The sequence below is a fragment of the Morone saxatilis genome, unplaced genomic scaffold, assembly GCF_004916995.1.
Source record: "Morone saxatilis isolate NCDOM2014 unplaced genomic scaffold, NCSU_SB_2.0 Contig7, whole genome shotgun sequence".
Taxonomy (NCBI): Eukaryota; Metazoa; Chordata; class Actinopteri; family Moronidae; genus Morone; species Morone saxatilis.
In genome coordinates this window covers 7,951,708-7,965,069 of record NW_023340246.1, presented here as the reverse complement: position 1 = coordinate 7,965,069, position 13,362 = coordinate 7,951,708, and the positions used below count along the sequence as shown (strand labels likewise).

At 40.4% G+C, this 13,362-nt stretch overlaps 1 protein-coding gene across 1 annotated transcript in view; it reads left to right on the top strand.

The window, feature by feature from the left end:
• The window catches only part of LOC118340952 (MAM domain-containing glycosylphosphatidylinositol anchor protein 2-like), a 105,211-nt gene that overhangs the window by 28,153 nt on the left and 63,696 nt on the right, over positions 1–13,362 (top strand). Inside the window, exons 5-6 of the mRNA XM_035679119.1 lie at positions 999–1,131; positions 1,342–1,611. Coding sequence (XP_035535012.1) covers positions 999–1,131; positions 1,342–1,611 — 403 coding nt within the window. The remainder of the gene's footprint in view (positions 1–998; positions 1,132–1,341; positions 1,612–13,362) is intronic.

Genomic DNA, 13,362 nt, shown 5'->3' with positions numbered 1-13,362 from the left:
AAGACAAAACTGAAAAAATATAAGTTTTACCTGACAGGGACAATACCCTCCTCCAAAATTTCTTTGCCCTTTACTGACGCCCATAAGTCCCATTCCTGATGCTCTTGTGTACTTTAGCGTTCAATCTTTCCATCAATATGGCCATCAATCCCCCAGTCCAATTCGGTTTAATGCGTTTGTCCTTTCCATTCCTTTCTCTGCCCCTTGCATTTTCTAAATAGATTTTCCTTCCAATCTGCCCCCCCCCCTCCCCCGCTGTGAGTAAAGCTTGCGCTCTGAATAACACGGACCTCATCTCCTGATATCTGCAAAGAAGCAGAGGAGGTGACAGAGAAAGACAGGAAGTTGAGTGTGGGCTCCATGGCTAATCTAATACAATTAGGTTATCCATGAGCCTCATTGGGTATAGGGTATGAAAGGGTTTGAAAGACGTGAGTGATCGCCATATTGTGTGGACTGCCGCAGCGTGTGGCTGACTCATGTTTTAATCTGCCGTCTCCCCCTCCAACCCAACACCCACACACTGGAGTCAGCCAGATCAAAGGTTCACATCCTCATCAAAGCCTTCTGGGCGGGGCTCACGGTTGACAGGCCAGGCTAGAATCAAACGCGTATTCTTAGTGAGATAGCCGTTTCTGTGGAGAGATCCCCTACTGAGTCCATCCATATTTCTGTAGCTGAATGGTGGAAATAGTGCCGGCCCATTGACTGGAAAGTAATCCACTTGGTATTGAGCAAGCTGACACATTAATTTCCTTGAAAAATAACTGCATCATTTTTTGTAGTGATTTTACACTTTTCTTGAACCACTACCTTTTCTTTTTATTTTTGTCTTTGATGAAACTGTATACATATTCATCTCTTTGACCTTTCTTTGGAGCTGTGTGGCCTTTGTCATCTCCTGCCCAGTACCTAGTTTTTCTGCATTTCTTTTACTTGATTATGTTGATACTTTTGCACACATTTGCATACCAGTGTTGGTTTGGTCTGAGCTGCAGGGGGAAACGAAGATTTTGAAGCTGAAGAACCTGCGCCCTCAAGACTACGCCAACTATAGCTGCATCGCCTCCGTCAGAAATGTGTGTGGGATCCCTGACCGCAGTGTTATCTTCAGACTTACAAATAAGACAGGTAATATAAGCCTATTGACTTTTCTGTAAGATTAACAGTATACAAAAACATTTTTTTTGCAGTAATCCATAAAGGTGTCTTAATAAATGCAGGATAGACATGGAGAAAAATAGTGTGTGCAGTATCTCAACTGACATATACTGTAACTGTCAAAACTGCCAAAGTTGTCCATCTTCTGCCAATCCTTCTCTACACGCTCTTCCTCCACAGCCTCCCCGTCCATCAAGCTGCTGGTGGAGGATCCAATCGTGGTGAATCCGGGCCAGACGGTATCCTTGGTGTGCATCACCACAGGAGGCGAGCCACCCCCCACTCTCACCTGGGTCAGCAGCAATGACAGCCTGCCGCAAAGGAGCGTGGTGAAGGGGGGCACGCTCACACTTCCAGCCATCAGCTCAGATGAGGCGGGGGTATACAGCTGCGTGGCCAGCAACAACGTGGGAAACCCGGCCAAGAAGTCCACCACCATTGTGGTGCGAGGTGAGAAGCCATGACTGCATGACTCAATGTATGGGACCCTATAGTATTACATAAATGAAAGATACATTATGAAATAAATAATCATATGAATAAAAAGAATAAGTATGAAGTAACATAACATATTATTATAACTAATAACACATTATTCTGAGTTCATTTTTATTTCAAAATGACACTTTATTCTATACAATACTATATTATTATATAATATATAATGTCACTTCATGACAGTGGTAATGTCACCAATGCCTGCTCCATCACTTTAACAAGCTCAGCAGCTGTCAGCTAACTAGCTAGCTCCTGTTAGCTGCAGCAGCCAAAGAGGAAGACTCTTCGCTTCTTTTGCACTTCACAATGCTGCAGAGATAAATCTGTATTAACCACCTAGCGGCTGCTAACATTGACTCTTTGACTCACTTTGATGCTGAGTAATAATGAATGTTCACATGCCAACCTTAGCTGCTAGTTAGCCGTAAAAGCAGTAACTACTTTCTGTATGATGTTTTTATGTACAGCAGCAGATTCTAGTTAGTATATAGCAAGAGGCTCAGGGTGTATGATCTGGGATGTGACTGGTGACTTATTATAAAATGTCACATGAAATAGAAGTGTGATTGGGAAAAATTGAAATACATTTTTCTATAATTAAATAAAAATAAATTAAACCCTGTTTCTATGAAAATAGGAAGAATAAAATAACATTGTATTTGTTTTAATAATTTTGTAAATTATTGATTCATCAATATATTTTACTCTATTTATCAAAATGATTATTCATTTCATGCCTTGTCTTGTCCGAGAACACTAAAGTAACTTAATTTCTAGTTTACTTTATTTCTTTTAATTAAACATTGCAACCACATTGCAATGCATTTATTTATATACATTCATATTTAGGCAAATAGAGTGGGAGCAGTAATTAAAATACACTGATTCAATGAATGGTTTACACCAATTTATCAAGAGCAGTAGGGCAAGGGTCATTGCTGCCTGTTTGGCCAATTATCAGGGAAATTATTTTTTCCAAGCTGCTCTTCACCTGAGTGGCACAGGAGGCAGAAGAGCATCTGATCTTGCAGTAGCTCATTACAGAAATAACCATTATCAAAGTACCTGTTTTTGCATACTTGTCATATTGACAGTTCTCTAACAAAGTAGATGCACGGAAGGTGAAGTACGCTTATCATTATGCATGTGATACTGTACGTACAATAAAATGCTTTTAAGGTTATTACTCAGCCGGCAATTTTACCATCTGCAAAGAAAAGCCATTTTAATATAAGACCTGCACAGATGCGACATGATGCATTTTTGCACACTTAAATGGACTGCTATTACTAAGCTCGAGGATTAAGTGTGGTGTGTGACTAGGCTTTCATCTGTGACATAGCAGGATCCCGACGCCCTCAGTGTGAAACTGCAGGAGCTTCTTGCAGGTGAATAAGAAGATGCATTAATGAGTGGAAGCCTCACAAACAAAACAGCATTCATGGGACGATCCAAATGTCATTTTTAACCTTTCAGAAAACATTACACACGCACAAATAGGATACATTTGAATGCGAGTTTAGCAGATTGGCTCAGAAAGTTTCTCACAGAGTTTTCTCCTGTCATCTCAGAGATTATGCCACAGCTCCATCATCAGGTCGCCTCTGTGCTCAGCCTGTTAGGAAGCATTTATTTATGCAGCCATATGCTCCCTGGGATGAAAATCAAATCATCAACAAATCATTTCTGATGGCCCCCCTGACAGATAAACCCCCTCTCTGTATTGTGAAAGTGCCCATATAGTTGAGGACTTCAGAATCGAGAGGCTTACATCAAAGAGAAGGTGTCAGGTGTCACATGGCAGAAAAATAAGTCAGGGCGCTCTCAATGCAGGCAGTCGCTGCAATAAATATCACGCTCTCATTGATGTGTCATACATCTGGAGCTGACAATGGTTCTTATATAAGATGGTAAAATATCATCAAAACAATTCACCACCTTCCTTAGATATCTATGAATACACACACACACACACACACACTGATGTGTCACATTTAAGGCTGCAGGGCATTGTCTGTACTTGTTAAAAGTTAAACAGGACAGATATGTATTATTCTGCTTGACTAAATGTCATGCAGGATCCATAGCCATTGATTTGTTAGGCAGTGCTGGGCTTTATGAAAAAACAAGAATTCCATTCAGTTGCAGGCTGCTACCATCTGACTCCATCAATCTGGAAAAGAAAGGCCTATACAACATATTGGTTCCTTAAAGCTGCCTTAATTGTTTAACTGTTAACTCTTTAAAAATCATATGTGTAAGGATCTGTTGGTTTAGTTTCTGCGTATAAAGCAGCGTATAAATAGTTAGTAGTTAGTAGTCACTTAAAAACAGTGTGAGGGGTATAAATGACAGAAAAAACTTTTTTTGATCAACATACTTATATGACATATTAATTTAGCTTGGACATTGAAAGATATTGATTATCAAAGTAAAGCCAATTACAAAGAAAGAAGCATGACAACACCATTTGATGGGAAAACCAACAAAACATCACTGTTGTCAAAATTAATTAGGGCTGAGGGCTATAGATGATATATAAGCTATAAAAACCAAAACCATTACAGGTTTTTTTGTTTATTTAATTCTGGGACAGACTTCAGAACGTTATCACACATCTCAGCATGGCATCAGGCTCACTCTCCTGAGTCTGATGAGCTGTCACTGACGCAAATACAATTCTGAGATCAGCATGCACCAGGTGACAAGGTATAATAGACTACATTGTTTAGAAATATATCATGGGTTTCATCTGTTTCTTAATAACTGCATATTAAGTAATGCAGCAGCCCCAAAAAGTAGAGTGAAATAATGGAGACACACTCAACATACTCATAGTCATGGACTTGCTTACATGTCAACACAAATAGTCCACATATTATTTGTATTCAGCTCGGCAACCGGCTTTTCGAATCCAAACTATGTCCAAGGTACACCCCTTATTAGAACAAATACATTTCCACCGTTTGCAACATGTATGCTGTTAGATGTTTGAATTTAGAAACAAAGATATGTTTTTCTTGTTTGATTTTTATTTCTCCCACATTCTGTTATTATATTATTTTTAATGTAAGTGGATGTAGCCACTGATCCTACATTTTTGAGGCAGATATTATATTTCAATATATATTTAAATATGGATATCTGGATATATCTCCAGAAAATGTTTTCATCAATTCATGTGAATTATGGCCAACATTTGTATCAAGTGCAACATTTTACAGTTGAAGAATTGGCTTTCTCTTTAGTTGACAGGAGATGTATCCCAAAGATAGCATACACAGCCATACCAATATATCTGTGATAAGCCCATATTGAGGACTTGTTGTGTCAATCAAGGCAAACTTGCTGTTAGAGTTTACAGAGTGTTTTATAGTCCACTTCCCATTAACTGGTTTGAGAAGGCCCTTAAAAAGGACAAACCCTTATGAAAACACAAATGGAAGTGGAGTGGAGAGGGTGAGGTTGAAGTGCCCAGAATGGTGTTCTTCAAATTCTGTTGGAGAACAACCAGACAAGATAACAGTTATAACACTTGAATTGAATCTCCTTCCCAACACTGTTCCATTGTTAACAAATTATAATCTGTAACCATGTAGGATTTAATATAAGACTTTATGCTTTGTTCTCCTGTACACCTCACATACTGCTGGTTCTCTAGTTGGCCAGTTTTCATACCTGCCAACATTGAGGTTTCAAAATATGGCAGGTTTTAGCGTGTTTTAGAACAGAGAGCAGCTGCGCACACGCCCCTTTAAACAGGCTGTGGGGTGCCGGGCTGTTGTCACAGATTGTAGGCCTGTGTAGTGTGTGGACTGTGTGTAGATTGTATTTCATAGACAATCTGGCAACTTGGGTGACATCAGACCAACACTGTATATGACAGTTATTCAAAAGAAAGGTTGAAGGAACAACAAAACAAGAGGGTGCTGGGTAATTGTCTTGCAATATGGGTGAAACCTGGGAAAGGTTTGGCCGGTTTGAGATTCATAATGAAAATTACTGCTATATTCATCCACAAAAACTTTGTATTTCTTTTGACAAAACAGTTGCTCCACTATAAACAAGAGTACGTGACAAAAAATGAAAAAGGATAACCCAGGCTCAAGTTTGAGTGTCCGTGTGTGTGCAAGAAAGAGAGGCAACAGACAGAGAATGCCATGTCTGTGTGCACACTAATAAATGTTCACATAATTCTGTCCGTGCACGTGTGCATATATGTTGATATTCATGTGCATAATACTTCACTTGTACATGAAATACCAGTTGATTTAGTTCTGCAACACTCCAGTCCATTTTGCATGTTTTGCAGGGTCACCCTGTGGCCTCATCGTTGCCTGTCTCAGCTTGTTCACCCTCCTCTACAGTCCTTGAGAAGCCCTCTCAAACTGCTGTTGCCAAAGGGGGCTGTGTGTGTGAAAACACACATCTCTCCCCAGCAGATGGTAGTTTCTCTGGCCATAGTATCCCACCAGCCAGACTGCCTTCCAGGGCTTGGCCATCTCCACAGCCAGCCCAGCAGGCTACTGGCAACACATCACCCTGCTGACAAGATCCTTTTTATGGATTAAGGGTCCGCAACACGTCTTCAAATGCAGGTCAATACCCTGCTTTCCTCTGACCACTTCAGTCCACTCTGTCCTCCACAAGCACACCAGTTGGTGACATATCTGCTGCGACAATGCAAAGATACTGTGTACTAGTTCTTTCTTCCTTCCTTCTTTTGGGTATCAAATATGAGTCGGCAGATCTCAGATGGGAGCGTTGGTGAATTGAGACAGAACTGTCTGTAGGTAGTGTTGAAATGGGCAGCTGGCCTGGCATTTTTTTTCATGTTTCCCCGCATACAGACGAGCAGACTCTGTGCATGTGCTTCCTGTCTTTTCCACTAAGCATTGTGTTTTCCTTCTGTGTGATGTGGAGAAATGAGCATTGCAGTAGCTATCAAAAATTCAAAATCAAACACCGCTGTGATGTCGTCGGATTTGCTCGACAATTCCTCCAGGGATTCCTGACAAATTCAGGTATGCAACTTTAACACCCAAGACATCCATCACTCCGACCTGCTAACGTAGACGCAACTAATTCCACACACACATTCAAACGTAAACACAAAGTTACAAACATGCTAGCTACCACCCACACTGTGTAACTCTGATTGGAAGCTTGCTGTTATTTATAGAGAAGCAAAAATGCAATCTTTTTCAGTGTGAGCTCCCCGCTGTTTATATTTAGACTGTTTGGTGGGGAGAAAACAATCATGACGTGCCTTGTAAAAACCTGGCTGTCAGCATGTGAATCAACATGTGAATGACCCTTATCAAATTTGCTTTGGAATAAATTCTGGTTGAAAGCTGAATATATTTCCATTCATGAATGCCAGATTTAATGGCTGGATGGCCAGAACTGGCACAGACAGGCCAGTCTCTTGGGCTGCGGCCCTAAGGACTTTCTGTGTGTGTGTTTGTATGCGTACGTGTGTGCCTGTAAACGTGCACATGCCTGTTTTGTTTGTGCATTCATGGCCTGTGTGTGCATGTGAATGCTTTTCAACATAAATTAAAGCCGGAGGTCAGCCTGAAGGTTGAGAGCAGCATTTAGGACTCATTTTCCACCAAAGAATGAATATGTGTGAGTGGCCGTGATATTGTAAAGGTGCTGATGCATGGGGGGTAGGTGTGTGTGTTTGTGTGTGTGTGTGTGTTGGTGCTTATACGAAGATGCATGGAGCGATAATAGGAAAATGAAAGGTGTTTGGATGGCAGTGCGAAGGTGTGCACACCAGCACGTGTGAGTGCCTTGTGTTTTGAACCACGCTAATTCCCGCTGTCCTTTTTTGTGTTTAACCTTGAGCGGAGCGGATGAGGCAGAGGAGAGTGGCAGTTAGAGAGACATCCATCTGGCTCCGAGAGATGAGTTCAGCTTCACATGCTGATATTCTCTGCAAGAAAGAATGGAGAGCACAGTATGATGCCTACTGAGAGACAGACAGACAGGTCCGACTGAAAAATGAGATGGACTGATGGGTAGACAGGAGGATAATGACTCAGAGTGGAGAGTAGAGGGAGACACGTCTTTCTTCTTCACCAGACAAAGGCAGGGAGAATGCACTGGAGAGAGTCAAGGGAGAAAATGCATTCAAACATCTTTTTTCTTGCAGTGTTGCTGCATTTGTGTGTGTGCATAAGTGGTGCCATTGTGTCTTTGTCATTATGAGCCTACGTACGTGCATGTCATAGTCAGTATGTCAAGGCTGTGTGTACTTTTGCCCTGCTAAGAAGCTCCCCAGAGGTGGTATTGTAATCCTGCTGTGTGACATGAGCTCTCTGTAGAAGAAGGCCTCAACCAGGGCTTTTCTCTTTGTGTGATTATCTGCGCTTTTCATGTACAGGCCACCCATTATTCCCACAGGCTATTAAAGCTATGGAGAATCATACAGGCCCGCTTCAGGCAAGAGCACCTCAATCTGTGGTAAAAAAAGGAGCATGGGAATGTTGTTGTATATACAGTAATGATACAAAAGAATGCCTTGAATATACACTGGATCACCATTTAATGACATGTAATGCAAATGTGAGCACAAGCAGAAGCTACAGTTCTTCTCTTAATGTTACCATGAAAAAAGTAGCTCCTGTAAGTGTCCCTATGGTGGATGTTTTACTTCTTATGCGTGTTGCCACAGTCATGGTTCAATGACAGGAAGCTCTGATGGTAATAAAAGGAAACCAGCTTCCAAATTTAATAATTCATGCAGAATTTGTTTGTGTGCATGTTGACTTGTGTTTTATTCCCCACCGCCTGTGATACTGGCAATGTTTTTCAAAATAACACTTGATTTTCTACACTGGAGATGTGTGTTTAAATTTTGCTTATAACAACAATACAAACCCTAAAGATGGTCTTTATGAAGCTTATAATGTTGACTGTGAAAGGGATGCCTACATTCTTCCTAGTTTTAGATTCAACCAAAATTCTGCATTAAATTTGGAAACTACTAGTGCACTCATGTGCCTCACACACACATAGCATTATCACACACACTTCTGTGTGTGGTTGTGCTATGTTACCCAGTGAGGTACCTGCTTCAAGCTATCCACAACTTTCCCACACTGAAAGAAATGTCAAAAGTACAACATGTACAACACTGACTGAAGTCTTTACAACACACACATTAAAATATTGTATGTTTGGTACAGAAGTTGTACCATAAAATCAGCTCCACTTCCTCTACTGCCGTCCAACTATGCCTGTGTGAGAATCTGATGTTTCCGCACCACAGATGATGATCAAGACACTAAAAGGTCTTGTGACAGCCGTAATTACCAGCTACTGCATCACTGCCCATGTTTCCTACTGTTGGCATGGCAGAGGACATAGTACTATTCAATGTTAGAAATAAAAACTGAGAAAATATTTTTTTTACTTAGTGTAACTTAAAATATAAAATGTTAACTTTATTACATTCATTGATATGTATCTGAGAGGGAGAGACATGCACCCCTAGGCAGTTGACGTGGATATGGATCTAAGGCTCCCATGTCAACAGATCCATCAAAACACACTAACTGAGCAAATTCAGTAATACTAATGAAGACCGTATGATACGACTGAAAGCTCCAGAAAACCTTAAGTTGGGATTTTTATTTTATTTTTTTTCATTTTTTCAATTTCATAAATGCACATTAATGTTTAGGACAGGGCTGTTTGTGCCTCGCACAGGTGTTCATGATATTCCATCTACCCTGCAAACAGACCAACTTACTCCTTGTGTACACATACATATTCTTGTAAGATATTAATGATGTTGTGGAAATTGTGTAACAATTGTTTGAGACACAGTTTACCTCCAGCGTAAATGGGAAAGTTCTGTTCCCAAGCAAAGCCCTTCTTAAAGATTCATGTGACTTTTGCCATGAATTGGTTATCAGAAATGGGGAAGGAGGAGTGACAGTGTGCTATCACCTGAAATAAAGTCTCCCATCACTGCACTTTTCACCTCACACGCTCACTAGAGTCCCTTTTAGAATACCTCCAATTTTACATTCTCTCCCATGCATAAGGAAACAGGCACCATTTTAGTTACTGCAGCTGTCCAGCAAAATTTACTACAACCAGGGAAAGTAATGCCCACTTATCTCTCTTGTACACAAATGTAGTCGATTTACAGGAAAGCCTACTTGCTATTCAATATTTATGGTCAGATAAAATTGCAGGAAAGGAGGTTTGAATGTGGAAGAAGCGGGGAGGGAACCAAATCTGAAATATGCATGAGTGCACATAGGCAGCACTGGCTGTTTTGACGTGCGCACTGCAGCTCCATGCGGAAATGAGGGAAGGCTGAGTCACCGCAAGGAGAAGTCTGGGAAAAGAAGGGAAGGGAAAAGTGACCATCAAGATTTAATCAGACATTTCTGCTCCTGGTTTAACTTTAACTACTTAAGATCTGTGGTTGTGGAATCGAAATCGAAATCTGGTGTGCTGGTATTATCATAGATATTAAAAACTAGAGCATGAGCAGCCAGGTCAGTATGGATTAAAATCTCTTCTTCACTTATGTCAGTAATCAGTCCAGTGATCAGTCTTAATCATAAATATCTGAGTAATGATGTGGTCCAACTCTGTTCAATTTTTATGTTTTAGTTTTTGAGCATTTTATATGTAAACCAGTAACACAAAAGCCAGCAGGAGGATCCTTTGTATCACTTGGTGCTTGCAGCCTTGGGAGCTGGACATCTGTTTAGTGTTTATAATATGAAGGCCCATGTATCCATTGATATTCTTTCAATTTGAACAGTTATGAAAGGTTCACAGCTGACTATTCTGAAGTTAATTTGCACCAGCTGAGCTTTTTAGGGACAACTTACCTTGATACGGTTGATGCTGCCTGAGAAAAACACAAAACAAAACATGATGGTGTCCTGTTTTCACCCCCTTCAACCCAGTCAGTCTTCAGTTAAATTTAAGGGAAATTAAGTGAATACCAAATACCAAGCAAGGGATAAAGAAAGAGTCTAGTTTCTTCTCTGAGCCCAGCTATCCCATCCCAAGTGCATGTGCTCCACATTGTATTGTGATAGGATCATAGGGGCCACGGGGCCCAGAGTTTGATTCATCACATCCTGTGGTCAGTGAAGTGTATCTACAGAGCACCAGAAATTCATTTGGCCAAGAAGGTCCAATTTGGTTCAGCAGCAGACTGCTGGTGATAAGGTTTGCATGTTGTTACACAGATTGCAGGTTAATATTTACCTCTGACGCAATTTTAAAATGTATGCCTACCTTGAGGGACGACCTCCATAAATGAGCAAATGTATGCTATATTTATCTCTGGCATAAACAGCGTGGCTTCGAAGGCAGTTGAGATTTATCAGTCATGCTGGTGAATAGATACCTGATAAAGCGGGTCACAGAGATGGCAATAAACGAGTAAAGGAAGGTGGGGATGTGGAAAATTGACTCGAGATTATAGAATTTCCATTTCAAATGCATGAATTGATTTTACATTCCATTTAGGCAATTCAAATGTTTTCCAAAGAACTTAACATTATCTGCTGACTTTAGAAACACAGTGGTTCAGCCTTGTCTCTAGTCGCCATTCATCTTGCTTGAGACTCAGAATATGTGGTGGTTGTTTGGGGCTGCTGACCGGTTTCTTCTCAAAGTAGGCCAACCATTCATTCACATATACAGTACATACATACAATAACTGCTTTGACTTGTACAGTAGGGGACTATAATAGAGCAATCATGTACACCATGTATAGACATATACAGTAGCTGTTGTCAAGGAAGAATGATGGAAAACGATTTATTTAACCCTACACAACCAACATTTTATTTACCACTGTATTGGCAATTCTACGTATACACTCCCTGTGTGGCCATACACAACATTTACCGCAGAAAGAAATAACTGTAAGCAGCTGATGAGAATGACTTGTGTTTGTTTGTCTGCCAGACAACTTCATGAACAAGATTAAACCTGGCCTTACAGTAGAGCAGAGCTGGGTCAGGGATTGTTAAGTGTCTAGTTGTGTTCGGGTTTCTTAAATTGAGAGAAGAATATACTTGAGCTGGAGGAATGTAAAAAGAGGAAGAGGCAGTTAATCCAAATGTTTATCCGCTGTCACCTGTGACAGCACAATGACACACACAGATGTGTGGAAATACTTGTGTGTGTTTGTGAGAGGGATAATACTTTCTTAAGAAGCAGCTACCAACTCTGCTGAGGATGTCGCTCAGACACAAAAGCCTTTTCAGACTGTCAAGATATAACTACAACTCTGTATCAGGGTGTTTTTTACTGTCTGACATGTATGATTGAAGGAAACCTTCTTCCTTACAGATGCTCACATAATAGCTTCCACCATGGACTTTGTATTGTCTCGTTAACCTTATACTGTGTATGTTGCCTTTAAGGAAATTGAATCTTGACGTGTATGTAGTAGACGTACACCATGATGCAGAGCTGAGCCCAAATAGGAAATGATCATGGGTTGCTGGTAATGCTTTGTATTATCTTCATATCCATAAAGGTCACAGATATATGCTGCACACAATATTATGCTAATTGTCACACTTTCCATGCCAGTACTATTGAATTATATATGTGACTGATGGACAGTGCCTTGCAGAATAAGAATATATGGGAAACAAGAACGAATGCAAATGCTCAGCTGTGTTTGTGAGAATTTGTGAGAGTGTTGACACGATTGTAATATTGCTATCTGACACGCGTCAAAAATAGGATTCTCTGCCTGCCGACACTGATTTCATACGCGAAGAGAAAGATCATGTCAAGGAGGCATGTGTCACTCGTCTCTCCCCTCAATGTGCAGCTCGGCAGGCATCACAGTGTTTTGCACATTCAATTTCCTGTGTTTAAATCTGACACACAGGTTTTGTTTTCGTTTTCCCTTTACCAAACTGAATATGATAATGTCACTTGGGAATTGCTAGATGAAAAGATTTCCATGGTGCCGTCAGCTTTTTTTGCTGAGGAGATGAATTGAACAGTAGGCGCAGGGTTTGGAACCAATACAGCATGCATTATAATGAAATCATCTTCTTTTTTCCGTTCAGAGAAGCTATGCTTTGAAAATGGAGTTTGCAAACCAAATTGGATTAGAAATGGTGGATATTTTGTTAGGTATCTCTCCAATTTCATAGTGTGTGTGTTTCCGTGTGAGTGTTTGTGCGTGTGTGTGTACGAACCTGCTTGAATGCTGTAGGATCCTTCAGGCCGTAGCTATCAATATTAATGTTGGTTCAAAGCTTTATTCTTCAAAACAAACATATAATTCTGCTTTATCTGTTAAGTTCTCAGTTTGACTATTCTGCAGCATCAAAAGCTAAACTTTCTGTTATTGTTTTAGAAGAACAGTTACATTCGTCATACCCATGTCTACTGGTTGAATACCGCTTTTATGATTTCACGACACCGGTACTAAAGTGACAATCATCATCTAGATGAGCAGGAAATATATTTTCCTCACAATGCTATGCTCAGATCCGTTATATCAGATGGTGGTGGCACAATCCGGTCTTTCTATGTATTTGAACAATGTGTGACGTGTGCAAGGGCTCAGCAGGTATGAGCAACATAACAGCGATTTAGAACAACAGTGTGGACATTGAGAAAAGTGAAAACACTTTAAAAAAAATCTATTTCAAAAATAAAAATCCTGTCTTTAGGATTACATC